This window comes from Phyllostomus hastatus, unplaced genomic scaffold (genome assembly GCF_019186645.2).
Source record: "Phyllostomus hastatus isolate PE091 unplaced genomic scaffold, TTU_PhHast_1.1 phas_scaffold_755, whole genome shotgun sequence".
NCBI lineage: Eukaryota > Metazoa > Chordata > Mammalia > Chiroptera > Phyllostomidae > Phyllostomus > Phyllostomus hastatus.
This window is the reverse complement of record NW_025334039.1, coordinates 7,846,353-7,865,551: the sequence shown is the minus strand read 5'-3', so window position 1 is coordinate 7,865,551 and position 19,199 is coordinate 7,846,353. Positions and strand designations below refer to the sequence as shown.

Sequence of the window (19,199 nt, the reverse complement as noted above, 5' to 3'; positions counted from 1 at the left end):
ATAATTTCAATGTTAATACTAAACCCCTGAAATAAATTATGAAAACATTTTTTGTCTTTCAGCGTGTCATTGTGCAGAGAATTTTGCCCTGTTTGACTTCAGAATTTGTAAACCCTGACATGGTACCTTTTGTTTTGCCCAATGTTCTTCTAATTGCTGAAGAATGCACCAAAGAAGAATATATCAAATTAATTCTACCTGAACTTGGCCCTGTCTTTAAACAGCAAGAGCCAATACAGGTATGTAAATAGGTATTTTTCCTATTTATCTAGTGTTCTTCAGTGATATTAATCAACAATGACTATCATTGAAAACAAAGGAATGGATATCTGACATTTTAAAAAATGAGGTAAGTATAGAGACTTTTCTTTTCCACTAGTCTGTTTTGCATGTTTGAAGTGAGTTATTCCTAAAATTATAATTGAACTCTCCAAGTAAATGTCTGCAGCTCTTCATAAGGTACCATCTCAGAAAATTGTAATGAGATTTTGCGTGTGTTCCACTGTTCCCATTGGCCTTATTGAAAGTTACAGATTTGGGTAAAGAAGGATTTATATTTCTCCTATACTTCTGAGTTTTTTTGTACTTTTGTTATTCAGGATGTTTGATTTAAAGATGGTTTATGCCAGTGTTTTTTTCTTTATTTTATTGTTAATGAATAGTTTCATCAGAAAAGGGAAAATGCTGACAGTGCCCAAAAGTAACATGTGTGTTTTGTAAGTGGAAAACATAGTTAGTCTCTGACATAGACTCTATTACAATATTTGTTAGCCAGATTCACGGTAGTCTTGAATTTAGGAGCACTAAGATCATACCAACCTGGGTTGGAATTGTCCTTTAAGAGTGAGCAAGTCATTACTCTCATAAAGCTTCCATTTTGCTCATTTCCAAAATCAAAGAGGTTGTTGAGAGTAAATGAAATTTTCTAGCATATAGTAAATATTATTACATGCTTCTGCCACTGTATGGCAATAGCTTATTAGTAAATTCTCAACTACCTGATTTAATCGTTTTGTGGCAGGCTGTTTGCAGTCCTTCCCTTGAGAGGAGGGGAACAGAAGGAAGTCTGCGGTAGTAAGGCAGGCAGGAAGGAGTTCCTGTGGCCAAGGAAAGGGCAGGGGAGGGAACTGTGGGCTTTGAAGCAGAATTACGCAAACAATTGTTAAGTTGTCAGGAGAGAAAATAGTGGAGCCACATGTTCACTAAGCTCTGCGTCAGTCAAGATAGTATCCTAAGGAATCTTATCATTTGAATTCTTATTTGTCTCCATTCTTTGGTACTCTTTTTTTCCCTTAGTAGCCAGCTAAAAATTCCTTCTGACACATTTTAACCAAGCCTTGGCAAGACTAAGTGTTCTTCAAGAACAGAAGGGGCAGTTTGTTCTGTATAATTTAGGTATGTGGTGGCAGCTAGGTGGAAAAATGGATTGAAATGTTTATTTCTAGAATTTTTCCTGACATGCATTTTTACTGTTCTCTTGAGCCCTTAGAAGCCAAGTGATAGAATTTACTTTTATGGACCTTGTGATTTTGCTGCCCTCAGGCTTTTATTTTCTTACCCAGTTGCTTTCCAGATAGTTGGTACTTGTGGGTGAGTGATACATTACTGAAGATATGTGAGAGTTAGGAAATTGGCCTCTATTTAAATGTCTAAACTGAGGGCAGATGTTAAATAGTTTGCTTCCAGAACTGTAAGAGACTTGATTTGTATGTTTTTGTCTTCCATGCTCTCAGGCTAGCAACATGGTGAGTGTCAAAATATATCTTATTCTTTAGAAGATACTTTAAATTCTGGCATATGTAAAGTCAAGTAAAGATTCTGGACTCTAATACATTGTTCCCTTTTTCTACACAGATTTTGTTAATTTTCTTACAAAAAATGGATTTGCTACTAACCAAAACTCCCCCTGATGAGATAAAGAACAGTGTCCTGCCAATGGTTTACAGAGCACTAGAGGCTCCTTCCATTCAGATCCAGGTAAAATATTTGATTTTTTTCTTCTTTAATGATGATTTTGATTCTTCAAGCAGGAGAATGAAGTAAAGTACATTTTGAGTTAGAGTCATAAAATCTCTTATGTAAAACTCAGTAGTATATATTAATCCCTTAAATTGCATTATACACTGTTACTAAAATGTACCTACTCTTAACTAAATTATTTTATGTATGTATGTATGTATTTACTTTTCCATAAGCATTGCCTTACAAGAGCATAAGGGTTGTCACATGGAAGAATTAGCTTGCCCTGTACAACCTCAAAAGTAGACCCAAGACCAGTTAATGGCCTCTTCACAGAGGTACATATGTAGATCCAGTGTGAGGAAGAGTTTATGACTCATAGCTGTTTATGCCAGATCAGGTGTCCAGTCCTTAGGTTCTATGATTTGTGATACCACCAATGGAGCTTGGTGATGTTCATCACGTTAACCCTTATGAAGTTGTTCCCTACATAATCCAGTTTCAAAGTGCCACGTTCCAAGAAACAGTTCAGCAATAAAAAATGCCCCTGATTTTCTTCATTAACATTCTTACATGCTTGATAGCAGTATTGATTATGTCTTAAAAATCCCCTTTTTATTTCCCTATCCATGTCACCTAATCCCTCAAGTACTTCTGCTTTTCTTAATTCTCTCTGAAAACTCCAGCAACCCCAGTTGTTTCTCTTCCCTTTTTTCTCTTATTTCTTTATCACCAAAACCCTAATATATTTGTTTTCTGGTGGGGTCCGGGGCAGTTTTGGATGGAGGGGCTTCATGGGAATCTAATGAATTTATCTTTTCTGGTGACCATCCATCTTTCTTTCTTTGGACAGAGGTAAGAGGTTCATGTTTCTCCCTCACTTTCCACATGCAATCCATTCATCTAATGTAAATACAATGCTTGAGGGTAGAGATGGCATGGGAGCCACCGAGACACGGGAGCCAACCAGAGAAGGCCTCAAGTGCCAGAGCAAGAGCCTGGATTGAACTGAGGACAGTCAGGGAATGGACCTTCAACACTTTCTGGAACTTGTCCCTTGTGCTCTTTTACACTATCACAGCCCTAGTTTAGTCCACCTTCAAATCTTACAAGAATTTCTTCAGTTCTCCTTTTAGGCCTCAGAGTTTTGCCCCTTACAGCTGAACACAGATCTTTCTAAAATTTTTAGCAGTCAGATCTGACCACTAGTCTGATTGGAGTCTCTATTGTTTTCCAGCTGTCTGCCAAGCTCCTAGTGTTCGAGGCTCTCCCTGGTTGGCTCTATCACCCCTCTAGTTTCATCCATTTTTCCAAACACCTTAAGTACAGGTGGTTCCCCACTCTGTCCCTCTCTGATCCTTTGCTCCGGCTGTGCTCTCTGCTGGGGATGCTTTTCTCTCAATTACCTGCCAAATGCCCACATATCTTTCAGAACTCAGTTTAGGCATCACCTCTCTAAGGAACCTTTTGACTCCCTCTCTCCAATGACTACTCCCTTGTTTGTGCACCTCTGTTCTCCCAATAGACTTTCACTGGCAAACTGTTCTGCATCCATTCCATCTTCTTCCCACCGAGACTGGGCACTGGTTGTGGCTGAGTTTCTGTCACTGGTAGGCTGTGCTGGGCTGAACCCACCACAAGCCCCACCCAGTAAATGTTAAAGGAAAGGAAGTACTGTTGGGGCCCTCACAGTCTTTAGGCAAACCTAGTGCATTGGCGTTGGATGAACTTGTGTTAAACTACAAACACTCCAAGAGCTGTCTGCTTGTGGGCAAGTCATTGGAATTATGAGCCTCCATTTTCTCAGCTCTGCTTACCCATGGGATTCTGTTAAGTAACATACAAGGTTTCTGGTACAATGCCTGGCTTACTTTAAGAGTTCAAATATGCATCACTCTTACAACCAAGAAGTAGGGGAGGAAAAGGTATTTGTCTATTTAGTGAACAGAGGATTAGGAGCATGGATTTAAGGGGTCCGGAGCAGAAAACTCTAAGATCCCAGCATGCTTGGGCTTTTGTGCTGCCCATCTACTCTGTCCAAAGCAAAGTCAAGTTAAGTGGATGGGATTAGGGGTGACAGATCATGGGCCTGCCAAAGCCAAGCCCTCCCCTGGCTTCTGGAATGGTCCTGCCCCCAGTGACATCACAATCCTGAGTGGTTCCCAAGGCGCTGCTGGAGGTGGACCCTCATTTCTCTCCACGGAGCTCTAGGGTGTGGATGTGAGAAAGGTGAGCAAGGAAGGCAGATGACAACAAGAAACAGCCCGAGCCCCACGCCCGTGGGCACAGCTCAGGGTGACCCTGGAGAGGCAGGAACACTGTCAGCTCTTGATGCTGACACTTGGGACAAAGATGCAGCCACTCAGCTGAAGATGAAGCCCAAGAATGTGCGCAAGATCAAGGCGCTCATCATCGACCTGGGCTCGCAGTACTGCAAGTGTGGCTACGCAGGAGAGCCGAGGCCCACCTACTTCATCTCCTCCACGGTGGGCAGGCGCCACTCTGAGGCGGCTGATGTGGGTGACACCCAGAAGGACATCTATGTGGGCCATGAGCTGCTCAACATGGAGGCACCTCTGAAGCTGGTTAATCCTCTAAAATACGGCGTTGTGGTAGACTGGGACTGTGTCCAGAATATCTGGGAGTACATCTTCCACACGGTCATGAAGATCCACCCTGAAGAGTATGCTGTGCTGGTGTCCGACCCCCCGCTCAGCCCCAGCAGTAACCGGGAGAAGTACGCAGAGCTCATGTTTGAGACCTTTGGCTTCCCTGCCATGCATGTGACATCCCAGTCACTGCTATCCATCTACTCCTATGGTAAGACCACAGGGCTGGTGGTGGAGAGCGGGCATGGCGTCTCTCATGTGGTCCCCATCTCAGAGGGCAACGTGCTGCCAGGCCTGACAGTCCGTGCTGACTACGCTGGGAGGGACCTTACCAACTACCTGCTGCAGCTGCTCAACAAGGCTGGCCACAAGCTCACTGAAAACCACCTGCACATTGTCGAGCACATCAAGAAGACATGCTGCTACTCGGCTCTCCTGCCCGAGGAGGAGCTCGGCCTGTGCCTGGAGGAGCTGCGCGTGGACTACGAGCTCCCCGACGGCAAGCTCATCACCATTGGCCATGAGCGCTTCCAGTGCGCCGAGATGCTCTTCAAACCCAGCCTGGTGGGCAGCACCCAGCCCGGCCTCCCTGCGCTCACAGCCACTTGCTTGGGCCACTGCCAGGAGGCAGGCTTCAAGGAGGAGATGGCCGCCAATGTGCTGCTGTGTGGCGGCTGCACCATGCTGGATGGCTTTCCCGAGCGCTTCCAGAGGGAGTTGGGCCTCCTTTGCCCCAGGGACAGCCCCATAGTATATGCTGCACCTGAGAGGAAGACTTCTGTGTGGACTGGTGGCTCCATCTTGGCATCCCTGCCAACCTTCCAGGAGTTCTGGGTCAGCAAGGAAGAATTTGAGGAGCAGGGCAGTGCGGCCGTCCACATCAAGTGCTAAGCGGTGGTACCCAGGACTTGTGGGCAGGTGACCTCTGGCCACTTGATGCATTTTATAGAATTTCACATAAAATTTTAACACAATGGCTCTCATCTAGTCTGAATTTCTTTCTTTCGTCTGATAGAAGAAAGTGGTGGGGAGTTCGTTTTAGAGGTATGAGCACCTTTTGCTCTGTTGGGTCAGAAGCAGCAGGGGTAGGAGGCCAGTGGGAGGGGCTCCCCTCACTGGCTCCTCCCCAAATGAGAGTGACATCTCAGAGCCCAGAGTGTGGCTTCCTGTTGGGACATCATGAGGGCAGCACTCACAATCAGGAGTCGGACTTCCATCTTCTGTTTCTGCCCAATGGTCATCTGCCCATAACGTCATCAGTGCTTGATTGCCCCAGGCTCCCTCAATAACCTGCCCTCACTTCTGTTCCCTTCAAAGGTACAGCCCACAAGTGTGCATCTTCTGGGTATGAAGGGCCTTTCCTGCTCATCTGTCTTTCAATGTCAGCCAAAGTTGCAGCTTTTTTTTTTTTTTAAGATTTTATTTATTTTTAGAGGGGGAAGGGAGGGAGAAAGAGAGAGAGAGAGAAACATCAGCGTGTGATTGCTGGGGGTCATGGCCTGCAACCCAGGCATGTGCCCTGACTGGGAATCGAACCTGTGACACTTTGGTTCACAGCCTGCGCTCAATCCACTGAGCTATGCCAGCCAGGGCAAATTGCAGCTTTTTTTGCAGTAACACCAAATAGAGCCACTGAATCCAGAGGATGTGGGAAGAACCAGAGTGTCCTTTGGAAGTCATGTGGTTTTCTTCTTCCTGTAGAGGTGGGGGCTGAGGACCAGGACGGAGGGGGCCTTGCTACTAGATGAGTCCAGGTGGTCTGACCCAGGTCATGATCAATTCCAGAAGGGCAGACATGGGTGGTTGAGTTTGGGCTGCTGCAACAAAATACCAGAGACCAAGTGGCTTATCAAAAATAGAGATTTATTTCTTAACAGTTCTGAAGATTGGAAGTCCAAGATTAGGGTCCCAGCATGGCCAGGTTTTAGTGAAGGCTCTCTTCTGGGTTGCAGACTGCCAACATCTTGCTGTGTTCTCATCTCACATGAAGGAAGGGATCTTTTAACTAACTTGAAGAATCAATTGACAAGTATCTATATTAACCAAGTAAAATGATTCATTGCTTTTATTTATCAGAAATCTACTGTCTGGAAGGTTTGATTGATTGTAGTTTGAACTATTGTATACTTCCTTAAATAACATATGAATTAAAATATTAAATATATATATATATATCTTTTTCTTATAAAAACATTATAAAAAACATTAACTAGGTCCCTCCCATACTCATAATTTTCTTTGATGCTTGGTAACATAATCTTCTATTCAGAAATGTTCCTTCTGTATTGAAACTAATATGTATAGCAGGTAGAAAAGCAAACAGTAATTTAGTGTAATCATTCCTAATTCATTTATAGTCATGCTTTTGTGTCACAAAGGTGATGTTAAAACATCATGTTCTTTGCCAAACTTAGTTTTGTAGCTTTGCTATTAAAATTTTAGTTCTAGGGGTCTCTGTCTGGAAAAAAGACTTAAATTACTATTAAAAGTGTAATTTATTTTTGCATTTTTCTTTACATTGGAAAATAAATATGTATATTAAGAACATCCCACTGTAAAATGGTTTCATATTTAAATTTATAGATTCTTTGCTACTATAGAAATTCTGTACATTGAGAAGAAAAGCATAGAATTTTAATTTTTGAAAGTTACTGACCAAAGTTTTTTTTTTTTTTTTAAGATTTTATTTTTTAGAGAGGGGAAGGGAGGGAGAAAGAAAGGAAGAGAAACATCAATGTGTGGTTGCCTCTTGTGCTCCCCCTGCTGGGGACCTGGCCCAAAACCCAGGCATGTGCCCCTAGACTGGGAATGGAACCTGCGACCCTTTGATTCTCAGGTGGCACTCAACCACTGAGCCACACCAGCCGGGGCCAAAGGATTTTTTTATGTGAGCCTAATACCACATATATAAGGTCACTTTTTTTGACTCAGTTCAGTCTTCGTCTACCAAGTTCTTTTGTTTATTCAAGTTGCGAAGTTGAATTTAAAATTATCTTGTTTATGAGATCATGCCTTCTTAAAGATGAGGATAAGTTGCCTTTGTCCGAATGACATGGGATGATTGGGATTAGTGTACTTACTATACATCTACTTTTTAGCTCTTCCCAAAGGAGTTGTCAGTTAATCGCTTCCTGAAATGGTCCCACAGGCCCTGCATAGCCAACCTGGTTTTATATTCAGTGAGATTAGGAAGGAGAGAGAAGGCTGAGTGACATGCAAAGGCCATTTTTCTTTATAAGGGAGTTCATTTTGCCCATTGGTATCAGCCAGTATCTTACTGAAATAGTTAAACCAACATTGATGACTTTATTTAATATGTGTTAATCACCAGTCCAGCTAACTAGCATCAACCTTACTTGGTAAGAGTCTGATAAAGTTAAAGCCTGTCTAACCTTTGGGAGTGTCCTAGAGCACAGGTGGCAAACACAAGGGCTGCAGGCCGAATCTGGCCTTCTGGAGACACCTTGTTTTATCCGGCCCGGCACCTTGTTTCTACCCGGCAGCAGTGCCGAGTTCTCGCTTAACTGTTAAAGAGTAGTTACATTTTTACAGTCCTAAAGTTATATTCGGCCCTTTGAAGGCAACCACGAGGCTGGCATGGCCCCCGGTGAAAATAAGTTTGACGCCCCGTCCTAGAGCAAGAGAAAGAAACAAAAATCTTTTCCTCAAGCTTCACGCAGGCACACGTCTAGAAAGTAACTTCTGAAATTCAGTTTTAATCTCCTGTTCTTCAGTTCTTCAATCTACCTTCTCCAATAGGGAGAGCTCTCCCCTCCTTTTGCTGAGTGATTTAATCATGATTCAAGCTTTGCCTCTTTGTAATTTGCTAGATTATACGTCATAGTTTTCTCTCTCTGCCCCCTCGCCAGCCTCCCCCCATCAATTAAAGACATCTTTTTAAGGAGGTCTCCTCTGGTAAGAGGAGCACAGTATCCCCCTGACTGCTCACTCTTGCTTATTCTCTCCCCTCTGTGGAAAATGGCTTCTTAAATGTAGCTTGTATATCTTATCCTCAGTGATGCCACTCAATTATTACAGTTCTGAGTGGATACAAACATATAACTCTCTTATATCTGCCCTTTGAAAATCTGGAAATAAGTTAAATAAAAAGCTTCCCAGTATTTTGATAACAAAAGTCTTAGTGGTTAACTGGTTTCTCTATCTGCTAACGACAAGTGAATGTCTTGAAGTTTACCAAATATTGTCAATAACTCCTTCTTCGATACACATTGACACTTCCATATTCTTTGTAATCTCTTCTGTGCTTTGCTACAAAGATCATTCTGACCCTCATAAGGTATCTGAGATGTTCTTCAGCCAGTTAGTTCTCAGCCATTGTTCCTCTTTTCCTTACTTTATTTAATTTACTCATCATCACTCATCCTCCTTTTCCCTGCTATCCTCATTCAGAGTTACCAGCTTCAATTATTTACACTATGTCGTGGCACTAGTTAGCAAGAATGTTTTAAATAACTTTTCCTGCCTCTACCAGTCATACTTGCTTAAGTTTCAGAATTTAGAAGTACTTAAAAATATAAAGAAAATTAAAATCTTCTCTCAGAGATGCCGAGTTAGCATTTCTAGGTATATTTTTCCAGTCTTTTTTTCTAAGGCTGTAGACAGACACGTGTACATACAAATTTTAAAAATTGGGACTATGTAATAGTGTCTTATTGCATTTTCTCCCCAATATTATTAAACAACCTTTTAAAATATATTTTTGAAAATGTTCATATTATATCCCATCAGGTGGATATATGTAACAGCTAAGAAATCCCTTAAGTGGAATAGTTTTACATGACTGTGTTTTTAATTTTTCCTCCCTGTGCAAAATAGCAAAACTTAGGTGTTCTGAAGTTTCTTGTTTTCAAAAATAAATAAAGAATCGTGTTATCAGGGAAAGAAATTAGAATGAGATGAGGGAATTTTGGTACCATATGCTAGTTTTATGATCTAGTGTGGTTTTGAGTAAGCCTTCTGAGCCTGTTTCCTCATCTGTAAAATTGAAAACTGAAAATAACTATTCTTTCAAATAGTTGCTGAAAGGACCAAATGATATACATAAAAGTTTATTTTATACCATGTGACAAGTTAGCCATACAAATACAAAATATTTTTTAATATGTGAGAGAAAAGGTGAGTCCCTAAGATTGATCCAATTAATTTTCTTAATAGGAACTCTGTCTAAACATCATTCCAACCTTTGCAAATCTTATAGACTACCCATCCATGAAAAATGCCTTGATACCAAGAATTAAAAATGCATGTCTACAAACATCTTCCCTTGCTGTAAGTAATTGCATATTAATGTTTGCTTTTCTTTTGTTTCTCATTGGTTTAAATAATTTTCCTTTTATAGTTTGTTCATATTGTGGCTTTAGGTAACCTGTATAGTACTATAAAAGTAAGCAATAGCTATAGTTTTTCCTGATACATTATTTTACAGTAGTACATCCCTGATCTTATTCCCTATTGAGTGCATCAGTAGAAAATTAGAGTAATTCCTTTTTCTTAATTCTTTTCTACTTTAACTCTCAATTTATTTGTTGGTAGTTTTAAACTAATCATGAGAGTTTAAGTTGGTGTATAAGTCTAAAAGCTTTTTGAATGACTCCTTTTATAAACTGCCTTTATTTTTAGTCATCTACTCTTAATTTGTTTTATACCTCGCTTACTTGCCTGCATTCAAAAAAGTAAAGGGTGCAATAAACAATAAGTTAATAAGAGTACAAGTAGGGGAAATAGTTGTACTGAAAAATCTATGGTAAGGGTAGTTGCCTTCTTTGAGTACAGAATTTTAATACTAAGTTACTTGGTAGTCAAGGAGGTAGAATAAACAGCGTAGTTCTCATTATCTCATATTGGAGGCAGTAAATGTCCCCAGCCTTTTCTCTAACTGTGAATCATAAGAATTATCTCATCGGTATTTCTTTACAGAAGTAACACTGAATACTCTCTTCAAATAGCAGCTTTAGAAAAAAGGGAGAAATGGCCTGCCTTCAACTGATCGATTAAATTTGCATTTGGTAAAGATAGTTCTTTGGAGATCTCATCCATCGTTTTCTTTTTTGGTGAAATGTGAATTTAAGCAAAAATAAATATTTGTAATTTAATAGATTTGTAGGCAAAAGCAATTTAAATGACATGACTTTACCTTACAGCCATCTAATCCATTTTCGTTCATGGGTTTTTTTTTGTTGTTGTTGTTTTAGGGTTTTTATTTTTTTGGTAGAAAGGCTGTGGGTAGAAAACATTAAAGTAAGGGTAAAAATCATTGTTTACTGAAATGAACATGTACGAAATGAAGTTAAAAAACCCGAGTTTTTATTCTGACTCTGCTGCTAATGATCCCTGTGCCCTGTGGGCAGGTCACTCTACCTCTCTGAGTGTCTTTAATGAAAGACATTAAATTAGTGTCAACATTAAAAAGTCTACTTTTCTGAAATTTTCTGATTTTAATATTAAATTTCAAACTAGGTGGTAATAATATAGCTTAAAATTACTTTTCAAAATGCCCTTTAAAAAGTCACGTAAGCCATACTGTATTTCATGGCAGCATGCATTCCTCGAAGCAGATGTTTTAGTTCAGTTCTGCGTTTCCAGAGTGAGATGGGAAGCATGGATATTTAAATGATCTGTAATGCCGCAGGATGTTTATATTCCTTTTTAAGATGCCAGCCAAGCCATTAAAGGCTTGTTGTTTATGAGGAGTTACAATGAATGGATTTAGAACAGTAACTGAAATGGGTTTGCATTTTATGTCACAGTTAGTGCTTTTACCTTTGGAGTGGCAAATGGGAGGTCCTGAATTGCATTCATAGGTATAGACTCTAAGGTTTAAATGATCTAACTAGGAAATTCTTGAAACATGAATCATGAGTTAGAATTATATTGCAATAAACTTTCCTGAAAATAAAGAAAAAAAAATAAATTCTATTCACAGTTAGGTAAAATGCTTTAAGAACTCTATTCATGATTTACATGAGCAATATTTTATACATCATAAAAGAAAGTAAAAGTAAAATGTTTTTTCCAGTTTCTCTTTATGGTGTGTGTGTGTGCACATAAGCACACACACAAAGAATGCAGCAATTCCTCTTATAAAACTAAGAGCACGTTTAGCCTTTAGACATCATTTTGAATTTATAATATCCTGTGTGTTTGAATTTCAGAAAAGCTATACATTATTTTTCAGAAAAAATGTTCATCTTTTTGCAGAAATACAGTGCTTTGTAAGTTAAGTTGTTTTCTGCTTTTCTTAGTTTACTTTTTTTGAAAAGTGGAATTTTATTCCTGTGATCCTGGCTGAGTATTTTATCTTAACAAATTCCAGATGAAAAAATAGGGTGTGAAATATTCATCAAAATAGTCAAATGAATGATAGAATTTTGATAAAAGAGCTCCTAAATAGGTTTAAATAACTGTATTAAAGATATATTTAGAAATAGAAACTTCATTTAGAACAAATATAGATTCTCTTTATGTGTTATTAAATATTTAAAGAATGAATTGAACCTGAGAATGGAACTGGAGACTGTTATGCTAAGTGAAATTAGCCAGTGTGCAAAAGACAAATACTATATGATCTAACTTGCAACTGGAATCTTATGAACAAAGTAAACTAATGAGAAAAATAGAACCAGAGACGTGGAAACGGGGCAGAGACTGATAGCTGTGGGAGAGGAAGGGGGAGGAGGGAATGGTGGAAGGAAGGGGAAGGGACTAGTCAAAGAACACGTGTGAATGACTCATGGATGTGGACAGTGGAGAGAGCATTGACTGTGGGCGAGAGGGGTGGGCTGAGTAGAGAGGGGCAAAAGGACAAAAATGGGACAACTGTAATAGAATAAGCAATAAAAATTAAGAAAAGAATGGGTTGAATCTGAGTTATAGAAAAATAGTAGAAGCCCAGTAAAACTGATTACTTGGTGGGAGAATGCAGTCCTTTTTATGATTCGGATATCCCCAAAGAAATGTTCTTAGTAAACCATAGAGTAAAATTTCTCAGATCCTAATCACTTCATTTAAAATAATACAAAATTAAAGTCATTCCTTAGCTTTAGCTAACTAGTGTCCTGGTAAAGCCATTGTAAATCTTTCTGAAACAAGTCAGGGCATTTGTAATTATGTGAATTTCCTATATTAAGAAAGGATGAGAGCTTTTCAACCTCTTATCCTTGGGTTATTTTTAACATGTATCTATATGAAGATTAAATTTACACGTAAATATTTTGTTCTAGATTGTAAAGACGTTCAATGACTAATGCAATTTACCTCTTTTAATAGGTTCGTGTAAATTCATTAGTGTGCTTAGGAAAGATTTTGGAATACTTGGATAAGTGGTTTGTACTTGATGATATCCTGCCCTTCTTACAACAGATTCCATCCAAGGAACCCGCAGTCCTCATGGGGATTTTAGGTAGCTGAAAACTTAATGTCATTTGATACTACTTAATTGTTTTAGTCATGCAAATAAATTTTTCAATCTGTAGAACCATTGTACTCTCATGTATTGTATATAGCATTCGGTAATTGAAGAAGGATGGGATAAGTGCCATGATATAAATTTTCTTTGTGTTAATTTTAGCAAAAGCAGTAGAACCTTGACATTTACAAAGGAGTAAGACATTTGGGAATCCGTACTTCACAAACACCATGATAGCCTATAGTTTTCCCTGTAAAATGGTACCAAAAGAGAGAGGCAAACAAAGCTACTTGAAATACTGATACTAGTCTTAATAGCGATACCTAATGTTCATTTGGTATGCAGTTTGTAAGAGGCACTATGCTAAGTATTTCTATATGTTATCTTACTTTGTCCTCTCCAAAATCCAGTGAGAAATAGGTACTATTATTTCTCTTTTACAATAGCAAACTGAGGCTCAGAAGTGAAGTTATTGAAGATTACACAACTGATAAGTGATAGAGCTGGTTTTCAATTTAGGTATGTTTAAGTCCTAACCACTCTGTTTCACTGTTAAGTGATTTGCTGATGAAGCATATTAGCCTTACAGCACATTTTATTATGTTAGCATAATTACAGATTACTGTGTTAAGAAACTCTGAAATTGTTTGTAAATAGAGCTATGAGAGTCCCAATCTGGAAATGCTAGGGCTCTGCTATCCTAATAGAAGCAGGCACAACTAATGAATCACAGAAACAATAAAAAGTTCACTTTTTACTAAATTTGAAGTTCTTTGTTAATTTTGAAGAAAAACTATATTACTCAGCCATTTATTTTTAACACCCACTATTAGTATCTAGTCTGTAGAAAGTTCTTAGCAAATATTTGCAGGAATGGTAGCAAGTAATTTACTGTGGACCTCTGGAGATGTAGAACTTTCGGGCATGGTATGAAAGTTTTGGGCTCAAAGAAATTAGTCCTCTTGAGAAGGAGTTTGGCATAGTGGAAAGAGCCCTGGTCCCGGTCTGTTTCTTTATGTATCAAATGAGGATAAAAATAACATTATTATAAATGGGGAGAGTCTTATGAGAATTCAGCAAGACAACTGAAGAGAGAGTATTAGCATAGTGCCTAGCAAATGCTTATTTGAACTTATTTAGTAAGTTCTCAGTTAAGTTATTCTTTAAGTATGTACAAGTAAGTGACATGTACATTAACAGGAGAATTATAGGCAATGGTATGCTCTAAGGCCTTGGACTATATACGGAACTCTTACAACACGAAAACAGTTAGAGAATGAGGAGTAAATGCACTCAGTGGACCAAATGAAGGCTTTGTGGAATAGGTGTAACCAGCAGAGTCTCGAGGTCCCAGGGAACAGGTGAGACAATAGGGGAGAATTGTGTGGAGTTGAATTAAATTACTAAGGTTCAAATATATTGAGTATCATTGGCTAAAGATGTGAATAAATGTGTAGGAGTATACTTATACACTTTGAAATAGATGTCTCCAGTTGAATGAGAGGTCTGAAATGTATACTTAAATGTTTTCAGGGTAGCAGGCATTCTGTAACCTTATTGTTGCACAGTAAGAACTGTACTTAATTCTGATAGGCTTCTAATGTTATACTATTGTTAAAGGTGCTTTTAAACTAAAGGAATACAGGGTAAATATGTCATGGTGTTTAAATCTAAGTGATGATGGAGCTGAAATCGTTCTGATCCATATTCTAAGCACTGATAAGGAAAATTCTGTAACTATACTAATTATCAAGAGATTTCATGTAGGTAAACTATTTTCCTAATTTGTGCTATTAAATTGTACAGTTTTTCTCATTCTTTTCTGTCAGGTATTTACAAATGTACTTTTACACATAAGAAGTTGGGAATCACCAAAGAGCAGCTGGCTGGCAAAGTATTGCCTCATCTTATTCCTCTGAGTATTGAAAATAATCTTAACCTCAATCAGGTAGGAGTAATTTTTGTGCTTTATTCAATTTATTCAGCTCATTGTTTCTTAGCATTAAATATAGAAATACATTACTTATACATGTTGGTAAAACAAGGAAAAATATGTCAGAGTTAAGTGAAAGCTTGTGGGTTCGAAGTATGGAGTATGTGAGATGGAAGGGTGGGTTACTGGCGGCTTCATTGGGAGACAGTAAATAAGCAGGATGTGGAAAGATGTGTAGGATTTGGGACTGCTTCACATTTGAGGCTGGGAAGTATTCATGAACAAAGATATATGAATGTAATGTGTGTGGGGTGTGTATTCATTATTGCCGCATAGCAAATCACGCCAAACTTGGTGGTTTAAAACAACAAGCACTTGCCTCAATTTCTGTGGGTCAGCAAAGCCAGAGCAAGTATTCTCTGCTTAGTTTCTCTTATCAGTCAAAGGCTGGGTCTCATCTGAAGGCTCAGCTGGTGTAAGGGTCTGTTTCTAAGTTCATCCCATGGTTATTGGTGGGAATCCTTTTGGGCTGTTGGACTAGGGGACTCAGTCCCTAGCTCTCTCTTAGTTAATTCTTTGCTTCATGGGTTTCTCCAACATAGCAACCTGCTTTATTAAAGTGAGAAAAAGAATCTGCTAGAAAGGTGAAACTTAGTCTTATAATGTAATCAAGGAAATGACATCCCATTTACTTTTGCCATATTCTATTGGTTACAAGCACCTCACAGGTCCTGCCCATGTTCAAAGATGAGGGACTACATGAAGGTGTGAGTAGCAGAGTGAGGGGATAATTGGGAACCATTCTAGTCTGTCTGCCACTGGGAATGAATAATCCAGTTTGAGTGAGCAATGCCTGTAGTACAATAGGGGAGTAGTGGGAGAAGGATAAATTGAGACTAGAAAAGGTAGATTTTAAATACCTATGTGATTTAGGTATTTGAAATTTTAAGGGTGTGGTAAATGCTTGAGCAAAGGGGTAACGTGTTCAAAAATTATTATAGAATTGTCTCTATGCATAACTCTTATCACTGTAGTTATCACAGCCATGTGCTTAAGTGCCTGGCTCTCCTAGAAGGCTGGTTATTATAGCTTACTCTTCATTATATCCCTGGCAGTTAGTGCAGTGCCAGAAACAAAAATATTTATTGAGAGAAAATTTGAGGTACAGAGTAATGACACCCTTTGTTCACCATAGAACTGGTGTTTAATGAAGTATGATGGAAAAGACTCGGAGGGGTTACTGTTAAACTGAGAGTGTCAGGAACAGATAAGCAGGCAAGACTCGGAATTAAGGACTGCAAGTGAATTAGAGCAAAGCTGGGAGTTAAGCAGGAGAGCTCTGGAGATAGGGAAGAGTATTGAGTTAATGGAGTTTTCGAATTAGAGAAACATGTGATGTAAATCAGATCCAAAACTTCATGGAAGTGGTAGGGTTAGCCTCTGAAAGTTTGTGTTCTTAGAATTTCATTTTTGGCGTAAGAGTTTCTTCATATCTTATATGGCATGATTAAAGTTATGATTGGCAAAAAAGAGACTCAGTGAATATTGGGGAACAATAGGACGATTGTGTGTTCAAGATAGTCTTTAAGTCTGGATCATTTCTGTTCTTAGTTCTTATATTTATGATTTAGGGTGTTTAAAAACATCCCCAAATGCTTATTTTAGAATACATAATTTTGTTTGAAATATGGTGTTAGTGTTCTTCAGCTTTATGGTTGTTTTTTTAGGGGCCTGTTTTCATCAACGAAAATACTTTGATTCATATCTTCTGGTATTTTAGAATAGTTAGCATGGTCTAACCTGGAGTGGTCTATTTTCCTATTCAGTTTATGGACAGGATTCCGAATTCAAGACTGCCCTCTTCTGTCAGTTTTGATTGAAAATTATCTAAGTGTGTTATGCTTATGCAAAAATTATTAGGTAGCTTAGGAAAATATATTTTTAGCATTTGATTAAAAAATAGCAAATTCTGTGCAGCAAAACACAACCACAACATATGTTCAGGGAGAGTTTCTAAGACCACCCCCAGATTCAGTGATTCACTAGGAGGATTCACAGGCCTAAGCATGTAGTCATAGTCATGGGTGATTTCTTGTGGTAAGAGAATATAAAGCAAAATCAGCAAAGGGAGAAGGCTCATAGGGCAAAGTGGGGGCCGGAGATCAGGCTCAAGCTTCCAGAGTCGTCATCTGCTAAAGGCACGAACAATGTGCCTTATTCCCCAGTAATGAGTTATGACAATATGTGTGAAATGTTGCCAACCAGAGGAGCTCATTAGAGACTCCGTGCCTGGAGTTTTTATTAGGAGCTGATCAAGTAGCACCCTCTGCCTGTCAATATACTCAAATTCCAGATTCTCAGAAGGAAAGCAGGTGTTCAGTATATAACATTCTTTGTACAGTTTCCAAGGGTGTCCAACCTGTGGCCTGTGGGCCACATGTAGTCCAAGATGGCTGTGAATGCAGCCCAACACAAAATCATAAATTTACTTAAAACATTATGAGATTTTCTGTGATTGTGTGTCTCAGTGTATTTAATGTGAGGCCTAAGATAGTTCTTCCTCCAGTGTGGTGCAGACACCTAAAAGGCTGGACACCACTGGTAGGCACAGTGAGCCACTATCATTGGTTAATGGTGGGAACCTCTTGGTCCCTGGACACCAGCCAAGGGCCAACCTTGTAAATAGGCCTTTCCAAGGAGAACAGTTCAGGCCTACGCTAACTCATTTTGCACTGACTCCATGCAACAATATGGATGAATCTCACAAGCATCATGGTGAGCAAATGAAGGCAGACACAAAAGAGGATGTAATGAATGATTCCATTTATATAAAGTACAAAAACAGTCAAAACTACATGCTAGAAGCCAGACTAGTGTTTACTCAGGGTGAGAGGGTGGTAAGTGACCGGAAGAGATCAGGAGGAAGCTTCTGGGGTGTTGCCAATGTTCTGTTTCTTTGTAAGCCTACTGGTTAAATTCATTTTGTGATTTTTTTGAGATGTGCACTTATATGTATATTTTTCTGTTAGCATGTTTATTATACTTCATTAAAAAGTTTTATAAACTAATTAGCAGAGAGTCGGTCATTGTAAGGAAACATGCCTTTTGTTGCTCTCGTGGTAGGACGAAGGTAAGTGGGTGGTAGAGCACGGTGAGAGACAGTGTAGTGGACAGCAGAAAAGAGCAAAACTTGGGAGACAGGCAGGATGGGTTCTACTTGTGCCATGTCAGTTATTTAATGCCCCTGAGAAAGTTACTTTCTCTCTTGCTGAGCCTGAATTTCCTCATTTGTAAAATAGAAATATTAATAAACCAACTTTGAAGACTTGTGAGGTTAAGGAAATAGTGTGTGTATAAGCACCCAGCCCAAAGGTGTGGTTATGAGATTTGGGGAGAGGAGGAAAGCAGTTCTAGATTTTTTTCTGTAATAGATGGTATTATTCAAATAAATTATTTCTGATGATCCTGAAGGGCACTATACAAATTATTTAAGTTTAACCACTACATTAAGACATAGTGTTAGATTTACTTTATGAAGTTTAATTGTTAGACTAGGTACATGTAGTATTTCTGACTTTTCAGAAAAACAAGTTTTATTTTGGCTGAACATTTTTATAACAATCTGAATACATGGTAATTTTTTGTCCATTATTAAGCATATTGTTTCTGGATGTGCACAAATTTAGATGGTCAATTTTGGATTATTCTAGGAAAACCAATATGTAATAACTGCTGGGGATGAATTTATATAGTACTCCTGAATAATAGCTGTTAGATAATCAGGATATAAAATTAATGAAGACATGTTTTCTGGAACTTAAAAGGTCATCAGTTATATCACCACCATACTAAGATATTGTAAAAGTTTGCTGTGATACTCTGAGTTTAAATATACTTTTTTTGTGACATCAATAGTATGAATGGGTCATATTTAAGTAAAAATGGGGAATACTATGATTTACTTGCTGAATTATCTTGTTAGTTAACATTTGTTGCTAACTTGAAACATTATAACCGTATCTATTTCTTGTTACACCAGTTCAATTCTTTCATTTCCGTCATTAAAGAGATGCTTAATAGACTGGAGTCTGAACATAAGACTAAACTGGAGCAACTTCATATAATGCAAGAACAGCAGAAGTAAGTAGGCTGCATGTGAATTGCCTGTGGCCTAGGCATAAGATTAAAATTATCTCATTATTAATTTTCTAGAATATGGACTAGAAAAATTGATGGCTTTCATGTTGACAAAAAATTTTCAGCATATTAAATT

General features: G+C 38.6%; 2 protein-coding genes across 5 annotated transcripts in view; both read left to right on the top strand.

Moving 5' to 3' along the window:
* SCYL2 (SCY1 like pseudokinase 2) overlaps positions 1-19,199 on the top strand; it is a 56,760-nt gene that overhangs the window by 30,189 nt on the left and 7,372 nt on the right. For 3 of the 4 annotated variants that reach the window (XM_045826502.1, XM_045826504.1, XM_045826503.1), the window contains exons 9-15: positions 63-239; positions 1,734-1,745; positions 1,855-1,977; positions 9,744-9,857; positions 12,855-12,987; positions 14,823-14,941; positions 18,966-19,066. In XM_045826502.1, the coding sequence (XP_045682458.1) occupies positions 63-239; positions 1,734-1,745; positions 1,855-1,977; positions 9,744-9,857; positions 12,855-12,987; positions 14,823-14,941; positions 18,966-19,066 (779 nt within the window). The remainder of the gene's footprint in view (positions 1-62; positions 240-1,733; positions 1,746-1,854; positions 1,978-9,743; positions 9,858-12,854; positions 12,988-14,822; positions 14,942-18,965; positions 19,067-19,199) is intronic. The other variant, XM_045826506.1, reaches the window with a different exon arrangement.
* Positions 3,915-5,496, top strand: LOC123810640 (actin-like protein 7B). The gene has a single exon (XM_045826507.1). The coding sequence runs from the start codon at positions 4,206-4,208 to the stop codon at positions 5,457-5,459; it is 1,254 nt and encodes a 417-aa protein (XP_045682463.1). The 5' UTR covers positions 3,915-4,205; the 3' UTR covers positions 5,460-5,496.

Excerpts from the sequence above, each read along its gene's own strand:
- LOC123810640 (XM_045826507.1), top strand. The coding sequence starts at position 4,206 with ATGACAACAAGAAACAGCCCGAGCCCCACGCCCGTGGGCACAGCTCAG.